At 38.0% G+C, this 22,050-nt stretch overlaps 1 protein-coding gene across 1 annotated transcript; it reads right to left on the bottom strand.

The window, feature by feature from the left end:
* Nucleotides 1-12,596: 12,596 nt before the first annotated feature.
* On the bottom strand, nt 12,597-21,277 carry LOC135209157 (26S proteasome non-ATPase regulatory subunit 1-like; the record flags this gene model as incomplete). The annotated part of the gene is given in 7 exon segments (XM_064241819.1): nt 12,597-14,371; nt 14,672-14,921; nt 15,682-15,908; nt 16,308-16,595; nt 16,827-17,057; nt 17,426-17,610; nt 21,108-21,277. Coding segments are annotated over 7 exon segments (2,848 nt in total), but the record flags the coding sequence as incomplete, so codon positions are not given.
* Between the last annotated feature and the right edge of the window lie 773 nt (nt 21,278-22,050).

Below are 22,050 nucleotides of genomic sequence, written 5' to 3' on the forward strand. Positions count from 1 at the left end.
AGACAGTCGTTCAGACAATCGTTCAGTGTAGGGGCCGGGCCTTTAGTGCAATGCATTACAGTTTGCCAGGTAATCGCCTTCATCTTAATCTAGGGAATTTTTCAGTTAATCAGACTGTGAATCCGGAAAATCAGGAGAGAAGTTCCCGTAGACTTTATAAGCTTATCATATTTATACCATGTAAGCATTAGACGTGTGTAAAGTCTACGGGGACTGCTCTCTTGATTTCACGCATTCACAGTTTGTATACAATCTCTAGATTAAGATATTATCCGATAAGACGATTATCTGGCAAACTGTAATGCATTGCACTGAGTTCCAATAGAAATTTTAATACTTTTACAAATTCGTAGCGTGTTGAATGCATTCGTTTTGAGGGAAAAAGTGGAAGAATTTAAATTCACAATAAAAGGTACATGCACATTCATCAATGAATGAATGAATGAATAAAAAATAAATCAATTAATAAATATATGTATATATGTGTGTATTAAATTTTCATAAAATGTACTTACACATTCGTTAATAATAATGATATATATATATATATATATATATATATATATATATATATATATATATATATATATATATATATAGTATTTCAGAGGGTTTCGTGATACATCTTAGTAGAATATCATAGTTTATTTAAGAAACGTTTCGCACACAAGACACACGGTGCATTATCAGTCTGTGAAAATAAAAACAATTACATTATAGGCTCGTTTTTTAACTTTAAAGATCGCCTGCAGGCCTTCATGAGATCGAACGTTGTTTACAAATTCACATGCCCTGGATGCCCGGGTCTCTTAACGTTGGATCAAACACGTAAAGGTCACTGCAGGTGAGATATTGCAGTCACATGGGTAACAGTTTCGTACAGGTCAGAGAATTAAGCAACCAGAATTCTCAAATATTAAAAATCATTCAGCAATATGTAAAATAGAAGTCTTGAAACAGCACTTCTCCATTATTGGTTATACGAAGGACCCAGAGCACTTAACTACCTAAGAGTCCTTACTCATTAAAAGGCTGGTTCCTTCATTGAACAGTAACTCTACGGCTTTACCTTTGTATCTGGCATAGCTGTCGTCTTGTTTGGAACGCCAAAGTTTGCCGTTCCTTCTCTGTCTCTTACCATGGATGGTTGGTGTTTTTAGTTCTCTCTCTTGGTTCTTTTGCCTTGTTCTTTGTGACACATTATTATTATTATTATTATTATTTTATTATTATTATTATTATTTTTTTATATTATTATTATTGTTATTATTATTATTTGTTTTACATGGTAATATATTCGAATATATAATTGTGGATTTTTGTGACACATTATTATTATTATTATTCTTATTATTATTATTATTATTTATTATTATTATTATTATTATTATTATTATTATATTATTATTATTATTATTATTATTAATTAATAATAATAATAATAATAATAATAAATAATAATAATAATAATGTAATAATAATAATAATAATAATAATAATAATAATAATAATAATAATAATATAATAATAATAAATTCACAATCTCGTGAAGAACTTTCTTTGTCATAAAAATCCACAATTATATATTATTGCTTGTTTTGCACGGTAATATATTCTAATGTATAATTGTGGATATTTATGACACACATTATTATTATTTTTTTGTGGGGGGGGAGGGGGGGGGTGGTTGTATATCACAGTCCTCCAATTCGACTGGGTGGTATTTATAGTGTGGGGTTCCGGGTTGCATCCTGCATCCTTAGAAGTCCATCACTTTTCTTACTATGTGCGCCGTTTCTAGGATCACACTCTTTTGCGTGAGTCCTGGAGCTACTTCAGCCTCTAGTTTTTCCAGATTCCTTTTCAGGGATCTTGGGATCGTGCCTATACTCTGTTTTTTTCCATCTGTCCATCCGCCTGTGGTGTTTGCGTGTGGTAACACTGCGTCCCGGGCTTTACATATTTACATTGCTTACATTCAACAATAATAATAATATCCTATTTCGAATATTAACGGTGTAATTCCCATACTGTAATTTATTCAAAACACTTTTCAGTTGCAAATGTTACTCCCAGATATCCTTTTATTTACCTAAAACTTACACATGAGCGTTAAGTATTTTTAAAGACCCGGGACGCAGTGTTACCATGCGAAAACACTGCAGTCGGGTGGACAGATGGAAAAAAACAGAGTATAGTGTTCCTATGATTATGGGCAAAATTTCCACTGGCATATCCCATATTCTTCTTATTTCTATTTTCAGATCTTGATACTTATCTTTTTTTTTTTTTTTTTTTTTTTTTTTTTTTTTTTTTTTTTTTTTTTTTTTTTGCTTTTTTTTTTTTTTTTTTTTTTTTTTTTTTTTTTTTTTTTGCTCTATCACAGTCCTCCAATTGACTGGGTGGTATTTTATAGTGTGGGGTTTCCGGGTTGCATCCGCCTCCTTAGGAGTTCCATCACTTTTTCTTACTATGTGCGCTGTTTCTAGGATCACGCTCTTCTGCATGAGTCCTGGAGCTACTTCAGCCTCTAGTTTTTCTAGATTCCTTTTCAGGGATCTTGGGATCGTGCCTAGTGCTCCTATGATTATGGGTACGATTTCCACTGGCATATCCCATATCCTTCTTATTTCTATTTTCAGATCTTGATACTTATCCATTTTTTCCCTCTCTTTCTCTTCAACTCTGGTGTCCCATAGTATTGCGACATCAATGAGTGATACTTTCTTCTTGACTTTGTCAATCAACGTCACGTCTGGTCTGTTTGCACGTATCACCCTTATCCGTTCTGATACCATAGTCCCAGAGATCTTTGCCTGACGTTTTCTATCACTCCCTCAGGTTGGTGCTCGTACCAATTATTACTGCAAGGTAGCTGATGTTTCTTGCACAGGCTCCAGTGGAGGGCTTTTGCCACTGAATCATGCCTCTTTTTGTACTGGTTCTGTGCAAGTGCCGGGCATTCGATTGCTATGTGGTTTATGGTTTCATTTTTCGTATTGCACTTCCTACATATGGGAGAGATGTTATTTCCGTCTATCGTTCTTTGAACATATCTGGTTCTTAGGGCCTGATCTTGTGCCGCTGTTATCATTCCTTCAGTTTCCTTCTTTAGCTCTCCCCTCTGTAGCCATTGCCACGTCTCATCGCTGGCTAGTTCTTTCGTCTTTGTCATGTATTGTCCGTGCATTGGTTTGTTGTGCCAGTCCTCTGTTCTGTCTATCATTCTCCTGTCTGTATATTGCTGGGTCTTCGTCTACTTTTATTAGTCCTTCTTCCCATGCACTCTTTTAGCCACTCGTCTTCACTGGTTTTTCAGATATTGCCCCCAGTGCTCTGTTCTCGATGTTGACGCAGTCCTCTATACTTAGTAGTCCTCTCCCTCCTTCCTTTCGTGTTATGTATAGTCTGTCCGTATTTGTTCTTGGGTGTAGTGCTTTGGGTATTGTCATGTTTCCTGGTTTTCTGATCTATGCTGCGGAGTTCTGCCTTCGTCCATTCGACTATTCCTGCGCTGTATCTGATTACTGGCACTGCCCATGTGTTTATGGCTTTTATCATATTTCCGGCGTTGAGTTTTGACTTGAGTATCGCCTTGAGTCTCTGCATATATTCTTTCCTGATCGTGTCCTTCATCTCTTGGTGTTTTATATCCCCTCCTTCCATTATTCCCAGGTATTTGTATCCAGTCTCAAGTATGTGTTTGATGTTGCTCCCATCTGGTAGCTTTATCCCTTCAGTTCTTGTTACTGCCCTTTTGTATGTTGACTAAGGCGCAATTTTTCTATTCCAAACTCCATCCTGATGTCCCCAGATACAATCCTTACAGTCTGGATTAGGGTCATCTATTTCCTTGATGCTCTTACCATACAGCTTGATGTCGTCCATGAACATCAGATGGTAGATTCTGTTGCCTCTTTTCTTGAGTTGGTACCCGGCATCCATCTTCTGTAGTACTTTTGTCATGGGAATCATGGCTACTACAAAGAGTAGTGGGGACAGTGAGTCACCCTGGAAGATCCCTCTCCTGATATTAACCTCTGCTATTCTTATTCCAGAGCTTGTAAGTATTGTATTCCAGTTGTGCATTGTATTTTTGAGGAAGCTGATGGTGTTTTCCTCTGCCCCATATATTTTCAGGCATTCTATTAGCCATGTGTGTGGTATCATGTCGAAGGCTTTCTTATAGTCTATCCATGCCATGCTTAGGTTTGGTTTTCCTTCTCCTACTGTTCTTCATTACCATTTTGTCTATCAGGAGCTGGTCTTTTGTGCCCCTACACTTCCTTCTGCAGCCTTTCTGTTGGTGGGGGATGAGCTGTTTGTCCCTCCTCTAGGTAGTTTGTAGTAGCCTTTTCACTGGATTGATACCTGTTAGTAACTTCCACATTATTGGTAGGCAGGTGATAAGGCCTGTAGTTACTGGCTTATATTTCCCTTACTCTTGTCTTTTTGTACTAAGGATTGGTCTTCCTGTGGTCATCCATTTGGGTGCATGGTGATTTGAGATACAATGCTGGAGTTGTTCTGCTATTCGTGGGTGTAGGGCCTTGAAAGTTTTTGAGCCAGTATCCATGGACTCATCGGGACCTGGGCTTTCCAGTTTTGGCATTTTCTTTAGTTGGTGTCTGACTGTGTCTGTCGTGATCTCTGTGAATCTTTATTTTTTTCTCCCTGATTCTTCTTCCTTGACTTCTTGGAGCCATGTTGCATGTTTGTTGTGTGATACCGGATTGCTCCATATGTTTTCCCAGAGTCTCTTACTTGGTTCGGCTTCAGGAATTTCTGGGTGGTTGTCTTCCCCTCTTAGTTGGCTGTATAATCTTTTCTGGTTGGTTCCGAATAGTTTGTTCTGTTGGTATCCCTTATTCCTGTTCATGTACCGTTGGATCTTATGTGCTTTGGCCTTAAGCCTCTGTTTTACATCTTCTATTGTGTTGTTTAGTCCCCTCTCTTGTACTTTGTATTTCTCGTTGAGTTCCTCCCTTGTTTTCTTGCTTCTTAGCCTTTTTTTCTGCCATCTCTTTCAGTTTACTCAAGTCAGATCTCATCACCATGATTTGCTTTTCCAGGCGCTTTCCCAAGGAGGTTGCTGTTTTGGTTTCTGTTGGTTGGTTGTGCTGGTGGTGTTGGTGTCGAATCCCCATCAGTTCTGCTACTAATCTTGCTCCTGCATATGCCAAGTTATTTGTTTCTGTGATACTGGTGATGTGTATTATGCCCACTATTATTATTATTATTATTATTATTATTATTATTATTATTATTATTATTATTATTATTCAGGAGATGAACCCTATACATGTGGAACAAGCCCACCACTAACGAGGCCACTGACATGAAATTCAAGCTTCCAAAGAATATGAAGGTGTTCATTAGCAAGAAGTAAGACGAGGTAAAGGGAAATGCAGAAAGAAGAGATCTCACACATTAAAAATGAAAAAATAAAATCTTATTATAATGCAAGGAGAATAATATAAGGGGAGTAAAGTAGTAAGTAATGTATAACATCTTGGCTCGAACTTCGTCTTTTCCATCCTTTGAAAGAAAGTCCCATCTGCCTCATCCTACCTAGCTGTCCAACTTCTTTAACTTCATCCAATCTTCGTTTTCACCCCCAATGTAAGAACAAATCCCTCGGGAGAGTAAAGAGATGACTCAGTATATAATATCTTCGTCGACAAAGTTCGAACCGTTGAAAAGTTCGGAATCAAAACATTGGTGGTGAGTCTTGGAAAAAGTACAATTTGTATCATTATGTCTAGAGTATTGCTTCTCGAAGAAAAAAAATCAACTCTACCTTCATTATTTTAACAGGATGTTATCGTTTTCTGATCGTGGCTTCGTTTCAGGTGATGCGCACTGGAATAATACTTCCTTTTAGTTTTTTTTTTTTCCCCTAAAATAAGACTGTTTACTTTACTTCTTTGTTTTGGAATTCACGAAGACAAGACAAGACACAATTTTCTTCTCGTTGATTTGTGTCGCGTAATTCTCCACAGGTATTTATCACATCCAGTGATGCTCATAATAGATCGTTGTGGCTGTCGGAGACCTGTAATTATATTTGTATGTTTGTGTGTATTCTCGGTGACTGTACTTCCAAAACATATTTTTCTTACATTACAGAGAGAGAGAGAGAGAGAGAGAGAGAGAGAGAGAGAGAGAGAGAGAGAGAGAGAGACTTTCCTAGCAATGATAGCGGACGAACCTTTACAAGCAAACCGTATAGTCTACGAGAACCAGATTTATCTTTTAAAAAAGAAGAGAAAGTTTCAGAATGAGAGAGAGAGAGAGAGAGAGAGAGAGAGAGGAATGCCCCACAATAACAAGTTTACCCTGATGCTTTTACCGAAGACGCAATGCAGCAGCGAATCGAATCCAGTCCCGAAGACGACGCGCCATTAAGCAACATGCAGCAGTGGCGGTTGCTTCCCCCGCGAAAGTTGTTGCTCCCAGGTTGTTCCTCCCTCACTCACTGTCGTTACCCGAAGGCCGACAACGAAAAATCACAATGGTAAAATCACAAGAGAGAGAGAAAGAGGGACTGGAAGGTTAGCTTCTTCAAAACAGAGTATATACAGAATTTAGGCCAAAGACGAAGCGCTTGGACCTGTGAGGTCATTCAGCGCTGAAAGGGAAATTTAACAGCAAGATGGTTTGAAAAGTGTAACGGGAGGAAGACTAGCAGTTCTTAGGAGAAAGAGAATATGATCGGAGGTGCAGTAAAAGGACAGAAAAGGGGGTTGCAGCTAGGGGCCGAAGGGGCGTTGTAAAGAATCTTAAGTCATTCCTACAATGATCTTCTTGCTTCTTGAAAGAGGGAAGGTTATATAAATCCCGGAAAACAAAACGTAGGAGACAAAACCTTATTCTTGACTCACAACTGATAGGCCCGTAGGAGGGTAGTGCTGTCAGACACCTCTCGTGGTGCACTGTAGGCGCCCCACCCTTCGTTCCTTTTACTGTACCTCCTTTCATATTCTCTTTCTTCCATCTTACTTCCCACCCTCTCCTAACACTTGATTCATAGTGCAACTGCTTTGAGGTTTTCCTCCTGTTACACCTTTCAAACCTTCTACTGTCAATTTCCATGTCAGCCCTGTATGACCTCATAGGTGCCAGTGCTTGGCCTTTGGCCTAAATTCTGTATTCAACTCGACTTTAAATACTTGCTGGGAGACAAGAGGTCACCTTCTGGAATATTTGGCTCTAAATTAGTGGCCAATTGCAAATGAACTCCCATTACAGAACAGCTTCCACAACACTGCCCACTTCATTCACCATCTACGTACACTCCGTTACCAACCCACCCACCCACCGTCCTCCGTATACTCTCCACAGGACCAAACCATCTCAAGGGCGCTTCGAGTCATCCTTTCTCACAAGGGCGTCGTAATACCAATTCTGTATTCTCCACATTTCTTTCTCTCTCTCACACACACACGCGCGCACACACACACACATAAAGGTTTTTTGCCACGAAGGAAAAAATGAAAAAACGAGATAGCCGAGTACTTTCGGTCCTATTCGAAGTTTGCCTCAGTAAAGGGTCCGAATAGGACCGAAAGTACTCGGCTATCTCGCTTTTTCATTTTTTCCTTCGTGGCAAAAAACCTTTATTTATACATAGCATCACGTTTTATATACTTCGTGATCAAGTTATTCATATATATAATATATATATATATATATATATATATATATATATATATATATATATATATATATATATATATATATATATCCGATCAGTCCTTGATTGAGGCACTTAACCGCGCTTCTTCTCATTCCCTCGTAATAGGGTGGTCATCACGGGCCAAGTTGTGAAGGAGGAAACCTTTAATTAGGTTTCCTTTTGGGGGTGGAGCTGATCAGAGGCCTTAGGCCTAGAGTTGTACCGTGTGACAATATTTCACTCTGGACGCCCTACTTTCCTCTCGTTCTGGAAGTTGGGATTTTCCAGATGTCAGGTTCTAGATCTCGTCGTATTATTATTATTATTATAGATCTTTACAAATATTTATAAGGAGCATTCATAGAGGGATAATAACTGAAACAGGTAAAGAATAAATAGGTAAATAATAAATACCTCGCATGGTCTTAATAGCTGACACTCTACCTTTGGTTACTTTCTCAAGTAATTTCCAAAATTACTTCCATTTTTTTTTGTCTTCCTTCATCAAACGTGATTTATAATACGCACTCTCAAAATACTATGCAGTATCCCTCAATACCTAATTCACACTATAATAGTCATTAAATATATTTCCTACTCAACTGGACATCTTTCTTGATGGCTGAATAGATAAGTGACTGCCATCTCTGTATCAGATCAGACGCCCGCCCACCAACCCCAAAAAAAAGCCACAGATTTGAATCCTGGCCGGGGCAAATGCATAAATCATATAAATTTCATTTTGATTGTTAAGTTATTCTACTAGGTCAAGTGATTGCTATATTAAGTGGTATTTGTGGCTTATTTTGTACACATGCAAATTATATATATATATATATATATATATATATATATATATATATATATATATATATATATATATATTATATATATATATATATATATATATATATATACATATATATATATATATATATATATATATATATATATATATATATATATATATATATATATATATATATATATATATATATATATATATATATATATATATATATATATATATATATATATATATATATATATATATATATATATATATATATATATATGGGCAAGCACAAAAAGAGACAATACAGTCACTGGCATTTGCACAATTCTCAGGTTGATACTGAGATAAGTTAATCCCAGATAGAAAGCTTTCACATCATCTGCTTCACATCTGTATATCAGTGCAGATGTGTGAAATTCACACATCTGCACTTGATGCTCATCAGCCAATTACCTCCTTTTTTTTCTACTTTCTAGATATTAAGGATTTTTCATACTAACACCCTTCACTCAGTCTTGCCAGTGTAGTCTCTCTTTCCCTTTCAACCTTACTCCCTAACTGTTCTGTTTTCAATGCTTAACAAGGAAACCTCAAATGATCAAATATATTATTTGTCTATGTTAAACGTCAATACATGTTACCCATAATATATATTCAAACGTTGCATCGCCAATCTTTTGCCCTTCATCCAAATTTAATATACAGTACACACTTCAGTGCCATATAGGAGAGATTTCCTAACAGTCCATTTATACATCCAAATTCTTGCTGCCATATTTCACTCTTTTCTGCCAAACCTTACAAGATCCTGCTGCCTTCTTTGCTTCTATTGCCCAGAGGCTCACCTCTGTTCTCATCCTTCCAAAATCCATTACATCCTGTTCTAGGGTCGTCAACTTCCATTCTTCTGTCATCCATTGCTCCATCTTTCTATTCCATGTACCCTCATAACATTAACTGTATTTATGTTAGCATTGACATTCAGCTTTCCCTCTCAAACACGAAAATACTCTACTTCACCAAAGACATACCCACAATAAATACACAGGGAATAAAATTTGGCAGCACCTGTTTGTGGCCTGCTATTGAGCAAATGGAGAGAGTAAAGCAAATGTCCAATTCATAATTTTACAATGGGAGATGAATGAGGAGGATCCCCAAAATGACAAAGTCATTGTTGCCACAGAGACATAACTATACTCTGTTTTTTTCCATCTGTCCATCCGCCTGTGGTGTTTTTGTATGGTAACTCTGCGTCCTGGGCTTTAGATAGTTACATTCAGCTTACATTCAACGATTATAATAATATCCTATTTCGAATATTAACGGTGTAATTCGCATACAGTAAATTATTAAAACACTTTTCAGTTGCAAATGTACACCCAGATATCCTTTTATTTACCTAAAACTTACACATAGCGTAACTATCTAAAGCGCGGGACGCAGTGTTACCATACAAAAACACCACAGGCGGATGGACAGATGAAAAAAAAAAAAACAGAGTATAGTAAGAGGTGTCATAGCTAAGGATGGTGTATTGCCTTCCGATGAGACCAACAGTCTTCTTGGCTTTTCCCTGTGAACCAAGCTTCTACCACTAGAAAGGCAACCACCTTCCACACTCACTGCAAGGTTTGCAATTTATGACAAAAAATTCCATACTAGCCCACGCTTATAATTGTCAAAGTGAGTACCATACCCCAATCTTGTATTATATGAATTAACCAGTTTCATAGTAGCTCATAATCTATATCAATATGCTAGCATCTCTCTCAGTGGCCCTTGTTAAGGATGCTGCAGTTTCTACAGAAATGCCAGCCAAAATTAGGATGCTGTAAAATTAGCAATCCTTTATCTCTCCAAAACTGGTGCACTGGTATGTTCCAATAAGTGCTACTGACAATAACATCCACCTTTTGCTGCTATGCAAACATCCTTACTTCGCTTCAATATATTCACCAACAGCAAACTATTCCTTCACATTTTCATATTCACTGTGCAGGAGCCAAACTTTTCCTTAAACTATTCCAGTTGCCTTTTGTTTCTTCTTTATGCTAAATTGCTTAAAAATTGTGATACTCCAGCCACGACTCAATATGCCTAAGAGCTGGATGACTCAGATCTGTGAATTACCAGTAATTACTCATTAGTAACTAAAGTTAAAATATCCTGAGAAACATTTAGATGTTTTCCTCATATAGCAATATTTACTATATAGGCTGCAGTAACTTAGGTACACAACAAAATAAGATTTTACCATAAGGGTAACATAACTTGCAAAAGTTAACAATGAATGTACTAGGCATTAAATAAAGGTTGTACAAACTTAACATCATTTACTGATGACATGACTACTGTCATTATTATTTTTATGCCGTTAACCAGGTCACTGAAACAACACAAGAGGCTGTTTGTTCTTCAGGTTTAGAGGTATACAGTAAACAAGTTACAATTGATACTTATCAGATCATAGTCAAATCACCAAACACAAACCAATAAGCAATCAAAAGACAATCCAACAGACTCAATGCAAAACTGATAGGACATAGATAACCAAGTACTATGTAATTTGGAAGGTCTTAAAGTCCTTCATGAACAACGGGAAGGGACAGCCCATACATAGAGCATTACACTGGTGCACAGAGTCCAAGGGGATGAGTGTATGATTCAGTGACCAAGTCCCTTTCCACCAAAGATAGGTCCTGGAAGAACCAGGTAGTGGTTGCTGATGGTTCAGCAGGTAGACATGGGCTTCTCCTAAATCCCACCCGTAACTCAAAGGGATGGTAAGGTCATGCTGTGCCAGTAAATCTTTCTTGCCTTAAGCAGACCTAAACTCAGAACAGCTACATTGTAAGTTCTAAGTGAAACCAACTGAGCTACCATGACCAAAACAGGGCAAAGATATGACCTGTCACTCGATGTTACTTTTGTCTTTTCTCTGTGAAAATAGAGCGTAAATAATTTGCAGAACACAGCCATGACAAATAAAAGTAAATATTGAACAAACGAACAAGACCAAAGATGGTATCTCCTTTCAGACAGTAGTAGCATATCCTGAAAGAAGTGAAATTTTAACATGGTTATGTGGTTAAACCAATTTTATAAATTCTAAAGTAAAATTACTCATCACCCTGACAAGCAGTAATTATTCCTAGTTTTTTTATCACCTATATAAAAATTCCATTTCTGCTTACTACACCAAGATTACTTTACAAAATGACATAAACACTTCATTTTTCTGTATCATACTTTCACTTAAATTGTTTAGCAAATACTTTTAAAAGGCTCTATAAACATTACTCATCACTTTCTGGAGAAACAATATTGAGAAATGATTTTTACACAGAGCATTCACTAAAATCCCTCTACTGACTTAATCCAATAATAAAATGGATTACGTATCTAATCAAATTTTATTGAAACAGTTGTGCTTACCTACATGTGAGCTAGTAATTGGACCTAAATGACCTTTATTTCTTCCTGTTTCACCATACACAACTGAACATGTTCATAAGATATCCAAGGATTAGTTCTACTTTTTGCAAATTACCGAGTCAAACGACCAAGTCACATTTCTAGACTAATATGGCTGTCCCTAGTCATAAGCTCTTGCTGAAGGGTCATTGTCCATGACCCTGATTGTTATGATACCAGTTAACTTACAATCAATCAGCCCATCTTGAATAAGAAGTTAGTTGAGGAAAAAATCGCAGTTACCAGATGAAAAGAGAGGAAGCACTGTAGTTGGGATCAAAAGGACACTGCAAGTTATAATCAGATTTACACTTATGCTTACAATCCATAACGAAACCCTACATCAGAATTTTCTCATCATACAAAATAAGGCTTGATAAGCTCTGCCATGGCTGAGTAATCATTTAATTTTCCTCAATCACCCATCTTAAACTCTAGGATAAAAGAATGCTTGATTCAGTGGTCTGATTACATAGCTAATTACCTATATTATATATAAACACACTGGAGTTTCACACATAAAAAAAAAAATTTCCAAGATAACCATTTTAGGTGCACTGATCTGACAACTACATTTCTTTCCTCACTTCAACAACTCCAATACTGTACCCTTCTCATTCTACTTTAGATAATGAAATACTACAGTAAATTTCTCCTTTTTTTATTTCAAAATTGTTGCACATTAAACCTTTGTCCTTAAAAGATATTTCACAAAAGAAAATACTTTAGTATGTAACCTCCTCTTCACCAAATGACCTTTGGGGAAAAACAGCATCAAGTTCATCTATTCTCACAAGGTATTATCAGGAAATATATTATGTTTGCAAAAGGAATGATAAATACTGTACAATTTGCTTCTCTGTTAGTTAGTAAATCAGCTGTTAATTTCTAAAACTGAGAGAAAAGTAATGCTTGCTTGAATATTAATCCTCCTCATATCTGAAGGGTTCTGGAGGCTCTGGTTCCGTTTCTTCTTCTGCCTTAGGACCCAAAGCAGGTACTGGTTGGACGAGCTCTTCACTATCCTCAGGTTTCGTGTCTCTCATCAAAATAATTCCTCCAATGTTAAGTTCTTTGACCGGCGTATATCGAGAGCCTTCTGCCATGCGGACAACTTTAAGCTGAGCCTTCATCACACGCGCTGGATTGCTAAGCATGTCAAAAGGTGGCTCTTCTTTCTTCTTTTCCTCTTCTTTTTTCTTCTCTTCTTTCTCTTTCTCCTTTTCTTTTTCCTCCTTTTCTTTCTTCTCCTTCTCTTCATCCACATCCATTTTCTCATCCTTCTGTTCCTTCTTCTTCCTTTCATCATCCTTCTTTCTTGCTTTTGCAGTTATAGAAAGAACTGCTGTGACTTTCTCAGCCACTTCCTTCTTCTTCTCTTCCAAGGGAGCTGGGTAGCCATAGGTAGAAGGCTTTGCATTAGAAACAAACTGCATTTTGGGCATCTTCAGTTCTGAATTAAGGCCAATGAGGCAGGTAGGGGTGAAGGCCATAGACAAGAAATGAGCCAGTGGGAACCAGTACCAAAATTGTGTAAAGACAAACATTCCAACAACTGAGGTCATGCTAGTATGACCTGTTCGGGACTGGAGGGATATAGTCATGTTTCGGCCACCAGCATCTACGATGCCCTGTGCAAGGATGGCGCCAAACTTTGCGATGGAATCTTCGTGCTTGTCTGTGATCACCTTGGCATACAACTGACGGAAATCTTTGATCTTGGAGCATGTTGCTTCGGTCTGCTGAATCAGCACAAAAGCAGAAGCTATGAGCGCACCTTGACGTACAAAATTGACAGAATCATTTGTGAGAGGTTCAAGAAGACCCAACGCTTCCTTTTGTCCAGTTCCTGAGCAGGCAACACCTAGAGCCATGGCTGCACCATACCTTACGTGGGGATTATAAGATTCTGATAACAGTGATACCATACTTGGTATCTGTTCTGGCGACCTGAATAACAAGAAACCTAGAGCTTCAACGGCCGCTCTTCTGACATCATTATCTACGTCCGAGACGGCTACGTGTAACAAACGTTTCATTGCAGGAGTCGACGCTGTGCCGCAATATGCCATTGCAACTGTGTACATAGCAGCTCTTCTCAAAATGGCATCCTTATCCTCACTGAGCTCCGTAATGAGCACATCAGCTTGGTCCTGCTGGCCGTACATGGTAAGAGCAATGCCTTGGGCCAATCCTCGCAAAATCTTCTCGTGCTGGGTGTCTCTTGCATAATTCACCATGTCAGACACAGCCTGCTCGTTGGCTGAACCTAACATTACCAAGCCCATAGCCAATCCAGCAGCTTCTCCAGTTACTGCATCATCTTGGAAAAGGGAATACTTCAGCTGCTCATACACATCTGTGCGCTGGGTACCCATAGCGGCTAATCCAAGCCCAAGACATCCTCCGTGACGCACAATCTGTAAATGGTGAACTCGTTTAGACAATGTTAAAAGTCTTACAACTAAGCAACTAAATACTATGGAATAAAAATCAATGATGCTGTAATAAAGAAATGTAAATAATGTAAAGCCAAACTGAATTTCTCAAACTAATGAACAAAAAACCTGTTAATTTTTCAACAGTTGCAGTGCATGCATGAATTCAACAATCACCATAAAATTATTTTCATATAAATTTAGCTGAAAAGTAATTAAATGTTTTCATAAAAAAATCTCAAGTCAAATCAAACACAACTAAATCCTGAAGCAAAAACTTACATCACTTGTGGCATCCTTTGTCTGATTGAGGAGGTATTCAATGATATTTGCCCCATGATTCGCATGTATCAATCCTAACGCATACAATGAGCCACTCTCAGCATATCCAGGACTATTCGATTCCTTTGGAAGGTAGGCTTGCATCAGAGTAAGGGCCTCCTTCTCATGACCTCGGTGTATGACGCCAAGAGAAGCTGTGGCTGTCATTTTAGCCCAATTTGTTGCCCTTGAAAGCCACTCCAAATTATCTCTGTAAGGGGGAATGCTTATTATTAGGATGATTACAGAAGCCAAATCACAATCATTCAAGTCTGATTCACCCTGTGATCCACACTGATGTTTACACATACAAGTTTTCTTTAACTTTTAAAGATATTTCCCTTCTAATCTTTGAGGTAGCAAAAACATGTTATATTAAAAATAGTACAACAGTATACCATTTAATAAAGTTACTACTGCACTCTCATAATCAACACCAGTTTCCTTTAAATCTTAATGTGGGAAAACTATTATGAAAAAACATCACATTAACAATTACATACTATTATACGTGGTATGATCAGTTACCACTACATCTCACTTTTCACCTTTTCTTCCCCAAAAATTAATCAAATCCACCAGCAGGAACCTAGGAATAAATGACTTACAAAGGTAAAAAAGGTAAAACCACCTGGATTATCTAAAAGCTACTCTTCATAGAACTACATATTATGATTCTATGACCAAGTATTTCCATACAAAATAAGTCATAAATTTAAAGTTACCCACTCACTTTATGAAGGAAGAATTTGTGAATACGCAAATACAATTGTAACACTTTTATGAAGGAAGAATTTGTGAATACGCAAATACAATTGTAACACTTTGCATGTACTATAACTGACTCAGCAAGAAGAACATACTAGAAATTACAGATTGTGACCAAAAATAATTGTTGACACAATGAAAACTTATCCAATATTCAACTTCTTAACCTCATAAACTACACGATTGAATCAGTATACACTTACCGAAGAAACTGATCTGAGGTGGTTCCACAGTGCATGAAGGCATTGGCAATGACAGTCGCAGTGTGGCACACAGACTGTCGTACCGCTTCTTTGCTGTGTCTCAGTATAAGCATGTCTGTGTGGTTGTTCGCAATGAGGAATTGGAGGTGCTGTTCTATGGTCATTTCACCGCTTAGAATTCTCGCCAACTTCTCAACTCGAGTTTGGTGGGTTTTTTCTAGTTCGGTCTGTAAGGGTAGTGATAAAGGACCATGTATACAGAAAAAATTTTCAATTTCATGTTAAACTCGACTTACATTTTCACTTACAATGAATGTAGGTGTTAGCTTAAGACTACATCAATAATGTCAGTTCATATTAAACAGATTCACAAAAAACCTGACCTTTTTTAACCATTTGAGGTAACCTTATTAAAGTTGCTTTCCAAGAGAAATTGTCAATTTCATTTCTTAAATACACTCCAAACCCCCAAAAGATAATTAAAACAAATAATGTATCACCATGATATTCAAACTAACAACTTCCCAAAAAGGTTAACTGCATACTATGTATGCACCTTGTATGGCGCAATGTAGGTAGCGCTAAATTCATAAATCAGCAGCAAAACTCTCACAATCAGTATTTACCAAATCATCCAGAGTCTTCTCCACTGTCATGGGTACATCTCCTGATTCATCTTCTGTAGTTCCCCCACCACCACTCTTTTCTTCTTCCTCTGAGCTTCCCGTTGTTCCCCCCTCATTCTGTGACGATGCCGTGTTTAGTGCTGTGCTAGGGGTGGTAGCATCTATCTCTTTTAATAGCCAGGGGACAGGCGCAGTCGTTCGAAGGCCCTGGCTTACGTGAGACAATAAATCTTGCGTGGCGCTCTCATATAAATCAAACCCAATTTGATAAGCCATCAGTTCATTGTCCTGAAATTATACAAACAATTAGCTAAATACTACAGGCCAAGGCCAATAACTTATTTGCTGTGTCCTTAAAAGAAAGGTAATTTCAAAAGCATAGAAGCACACCATAAATGGAATCAATAGTCACAAATTATTACAGATAAATAAAATGGAACTAAGTCAATACTACACAAATAATATCCTAATTAAAATAATGTATACAAGATTAAAATGAAAAAGTTAATATGTTCTCACCATGGCTTCACTTTTTAAACTGTCGTTTTTTATTAATTTATCTAGAATGGATGCTACTTCATGTGGCTTATCCAAATGTATTAGGCACTGACACATATTGACATAATCTGGAGTATCGAGACCTTGGTACAAAGACACCAGTTGTTCCAGGACTTCATCGCGGAACCTGCGCTGCTCAATGTACAGCATGGCTATTTTGTATGAATAGGTAAGACTCCCAACAATGTCATCCTGAAACAGAATGCCAAATCATAGAGGGATGCTCTGAAATGAAACCTAACATTCCTATTATTAATTCTAGCAGTTTCTCACATACAAATGACATCATCCAGCACGACTATGTTCACCAAAATTAAAAAACTTGCTCAAAATCCAGTCTGTAATGCAAAAGATCACACAACTTATTCATAACTACAAACAGCAAAAGTTGTCAACCAGAATTTGTGACAGGGAAAATGTACAAGAATAAAGTTTTACCAATTTACAAGAAATTATAGCTACGTTAGCTGATTTAAAATATGGCTGGGGAAAGGAAGAGGATTTACTATTATCAAACTTTACTGGATAAAATCCATCAAGATATTAATAAGTAAACTCACTGAGGTCATGATGGCTTCTCTGAACCAATCCATCCTGTGCGTTTCCAATGCAATGCCAATGGCATGGCGGTACTGCTGATCACTTATGCAACGCTTGAACATGCTGTTCAGGAGAGATTCCAAACGTGGGTCCATCTTGGTATCTTTTTGTGCACGGAGTTTTATGTAGTGGTCAATGGCATGAACTGAAATGAAGTGAGAACTTTAGTAATAAATAAATAATATTTAGGTCAGGTACCTGCTAGTTTTCTGGTTAATATTGGTGAGCATGTAAACATTAAAAAAAAAAAATTGTAATATGGTACACGCATATTTATATTCACCAACATGAATTAGTCTTCAGTCTTGTCTATGATATGTAGCTGCCCTGGGACCTACTAAGCATAAAATCTGACCACAGATATTATCAGCAAATTATTCACATTAGCATACTTTAATTCCTTTTGTACACTTGAATCTCTCTCGGCCAAGAATGGCCACAACTCAGTGCTGTACATATCAAACATTGACAAATAAGAATCCAATCAAATTATGCTAAATACAAAACTAAAATTTTCCAACTTTCTGCTGTGCAGCCATCCATTCCAAGACAAATTAATTGTCCACGGTTCTTTGAGGCTGAATATTCAAAACCACTCATTTATTCAATGGATTCCAGTCCTTCAATGTAACTACCACAAGCTTTCAACTTCACTCCCTTTCAACAATAATATTCAAGTCAAACAGTACCTCAAGATTTATACTGCATTCTAATTTCTGATAACATTTTGCAGTAAAGCATTCCAATAAATTATGTACAGAAACAGCATAACACTGTATACGTATTCCTTTCCAATCAAAGAGAAGAAATAATTAATGGGTCTTGCAAATCCACTTACTCTCAGAGTACAACCATAAAGTTATCATTATCATAAGTTACTTGAACAAACACTGCTGGACTTATCAGTAAAGAATAGAAGAGTTGCCATTCAGTTCTCTATTTTCACTCTTTTCTCTGAGAGAAAATCAAGCTTGTTTACTTAAAAGTAAGCCAGCAACAATGTGGGACTCTAGTGTTTCTGAAGTCTAGGAGAAAAGCACAACTGTACTCTTTGTGATTAATTATGCATACCAGAAAATAACGGAAGGGAAAAGCCTCTGTATTTACTTGCTATATCCATCACTAAAATTTCATGTAAATTATTTCCAAAATATACCATGAACACTAAAGTGACAGCAAGACAATACACCCAAAAGTCCACAACACCTAGAGGCAGCCCACAACTCTGGCCTGTCAGCATCCTGTCCTAACAAACATTTCCAGGACGTGAGAGTATACAGAACAAATAAGCCGAGACTGGGCAGCAAGAAGAGTGTCTGGGACAGTCCCCACCTCTGTATACTGAGTTGACAAGACAAGGAGTCACAAGCACTTTCTGTGATCCCTGGATTAAACCTGTCTTTAGAAGGCATATCACCCAGGAGCAAGCGAATAACCACTGTCAAAATTCAGAGAAGAGAGATGATCACATTAGTCTACTTGAGCTCCTTTTGAAAGGTCTTCCATGACCACTACTACAGGTATTTCCCTAACTGAGAAAGGTCATCAGAAGATGGTAATGATATGCACTTGCATTTCATCACCTTCCTCATTCTACCACTCCTTCTTTCTCCAATGACAGCAAGGGACGACGTAGGCTTTCAAAGATCTGAGTACCATCTCAGGAAAGAGCCACAAGCCACAGGGACATCTCCCAAACGAACAGCAATGGCAACGAGAGGGTCAGCACAGTTGATCTTCTCAGCAAGAACATCGGGGGAGAATCACCAGAGAACCACATCTTTGAGGTACTCAAGGGAGTCTTTAAGATATGCCTGGAACAGCTGGCAAAGCAGGAACAACTGATAGGCCATGAGAATGTGCAGGGCACCAAAGGACTGCTTTACATGCATCCCATGCCTATCACTATTACGAGATTGCATTCTGGGCAACCACCTCCATGTGTAATGTCCTCCCCTACTGAACCAGATAACAACAAGTAAGAACTGAAAAGTTTTGTTGTCAAAAGCCAAGTACCTCCCTGTGATGGTAATTGCTTCATAGCAAAGAAAGTTAAAGGAAAGGAGAACACATTTTCGAGAAGTTCGGCAGCAAAGAGGCGTTAGCGCAATGTGTTGGAGGTGCCTGTTATCATGACGGTTCTAGAATCAGCGGGAGTGTTGTGGATCTTGTCGGGATGTGAGAAACGCCGCGTTTTCTGATGCAATACCTCATCAAGATTCATCTAAGAAGTTCTAGAAATCCCTGGAGTCGGTGACGTTCGCCGTAGGCTCCGCCCCCAGAGTGCTGTATAAATACAACGAACGAACTTTGGAGAGCAGTGATCGTAGAAGGAAGAGATCGTAAAAGAGAGAGATCACCAGTTAGTAAGAGCCACAGATCAGATTATCAGTGAGAGATCAGCAGCAGTGATCGTCAGAGAGAGACTAGAGGCGAAGGAACCAACGAAGTATCAATCAAAAGAAGAGTTGTTCGGGAGTTGGTTGGATATTGGTCTAGTCGTCTTCAGGAGTGGATGAATTATCTCGTGTTATCTCGACGTCGAGCAGACTGCAGAGAAGAAAAGGTCCTGCTAGAGGTTTTGGGTATTTCCTGCCTTTCAAGTAGACTAGTTTCTGCAATACGGAGTCAAGAGGACGTCTGCAATTGCCGCTCTACTTTTGTGAAGCCACCGCTTCGAACTGCCAAATTGACTTGCAAGTATTTGAATTGCCTCACTGTTCCCCCAGTACATGCAGTGTAAGATTCTATCTTTTTATGTAAATAGGAGATACCATTCTGCATTTACCTTTGTTAGTAAGCTTGTAAATAAACCTTTGTTGTGTTAGTGTTTCTTTCTATATTTGTATCCCCTGTTTCAACTGTTTGTGTTGATATATTTTTTTTTTATTTCATATCGAACCTGAAGCGGACCTCTCTCAGAGGCCGTAACATTGTGTCGACCTTTAACCAGGATATTTCGACACCGTAACATTGTCTCTGAGATCTCAGAGTCCGTAACACTCCCCAGCCAAAAATTGGACACCAAGAAAAGGCCTCTGACCTTCCTACACTTCTTTCTATAACTTGTATACCATCCAGTCCTCGGGTGGGAGGTTTGCAATACCCTAATGCAAAAAGATCTGTTAAAAACCCATTTACTACACAGGCTAGAGAACTGGCAGGTGAAAAACGAAAGTCAATGTAAGTGAAGGTGTAAGAGCTAATGCATGTGACATATCAAGGGCAAGTTTTTGCATCATAGCTATGCCTCTGAATCAATTATCATCTTGACATTGCAACATATATCTTAATTTTGGCATGAACAGATGGAATCTGACTGCCATATTGCTTTGAACAAAAGCAAATTGTTCTGCTTTCTTAATCTTTTCCTAGACCTCAAGATTTTGGAAGCTGCATCCAGATCTGAGCATGGGTATATGCAGGGATGTGAGTCATACCAATCTAATGAGTTTAATTTATTTAACAATAATCAAGTAGGCCAAAGGCATGACCTTGGTCAACTGGGCATGCAACTGGCTCAATAATGATCACTGAAAGACATGCATTTAATTAAACTTCTGAAAATAAGAGATACATTTTTGCTTATCGTAACATCAGAAATACAAGAATCACAGAGGATAACCTGAGGTCCATCCTTACCTTTAATAGTATCTATGTAGAGTTGATTTGGATCCTGATGAAGCATTAGGCCTGACCTCAAGGCATATGTGAGGGAGTCAAGGTAAGAGCCCAGATGGAAGTACACCTTTGAGACCACAAGTGCAGCCAGTTCCCTCTTTGGAAAACTGCCATTTTCTTCAAGTTTTTCTCTGTAAATGATACAGATAATTACATCCTGGTTAACATACTCTAACAATTTAAAGTAATGAATTTATTGGATTTGAGAAAAACACTTGGCATCAGAACCTAAGCATACCTGTTACCACATTAGTAACTTGAAGGGGCATCAACATGGAACACATGAGCAGCAAGGGCTAGAAAGTCTTAGAAATGAATTTTCAAATTCTCAATAAAAATAAAAATGATATTGTAATGATACAATTAAGTTTGTTCATACTTACCTGGCAGATATATATATAGCTGTATTTTTCCGAATCCGACAGAAATTTAAACACTTACGACACACACAGTGGGAGTCAGGTGGTTAGTACCCATTCCCGCCGCTGGGAGGCGGGTATCAGGAATCATTCCCATTTTCTATTCATAATTTTTATTTCCACTGTCTCCTGAGGGGAGGTGGGTGGGTACTTGATTATATATATCTGCCAGGTAAGTATGAACAAACTTAATTGTATCATTACAATATCATTTTGTTCATGAAACTTACCTGTCAGATATATATATAGCTGAATCCCACCTTTGGTGGTGGGAGTAGACAGAAATGACAATTTGTCGAAAATTGCATTTTTCCTAACTATACAAACCTGAGGTCCTTTAACAATAGGAAGGTAACTAGCGGCAGCTGGGACGGTCGTAAGCTTCGAACAAGGGGAGAACGGTAGTTAACTGCTTGTCCGATCGTAGCGCGCTGCCCGCGCGCGCCGCCCGAGAGGTGAAGAATCACTTTTGCTTTAGGCCCATG

The sequence above is a fragment of the Macrobrachium nipponense genome, chromosome 37 (assembly GCF_015104395.2).
Source record: "Macrobrachium nipponense isolate FS-2020 chromosome 37, ASM1510439v2, whole genome shotgun sequence".
Taxonomy (NCBI): Eukaryota; Metazoa; Arthropoda; class Malacostraca; order Decapoda; family Palaemonidae; genus Macrobrachium; species Macrobrachium nipponense.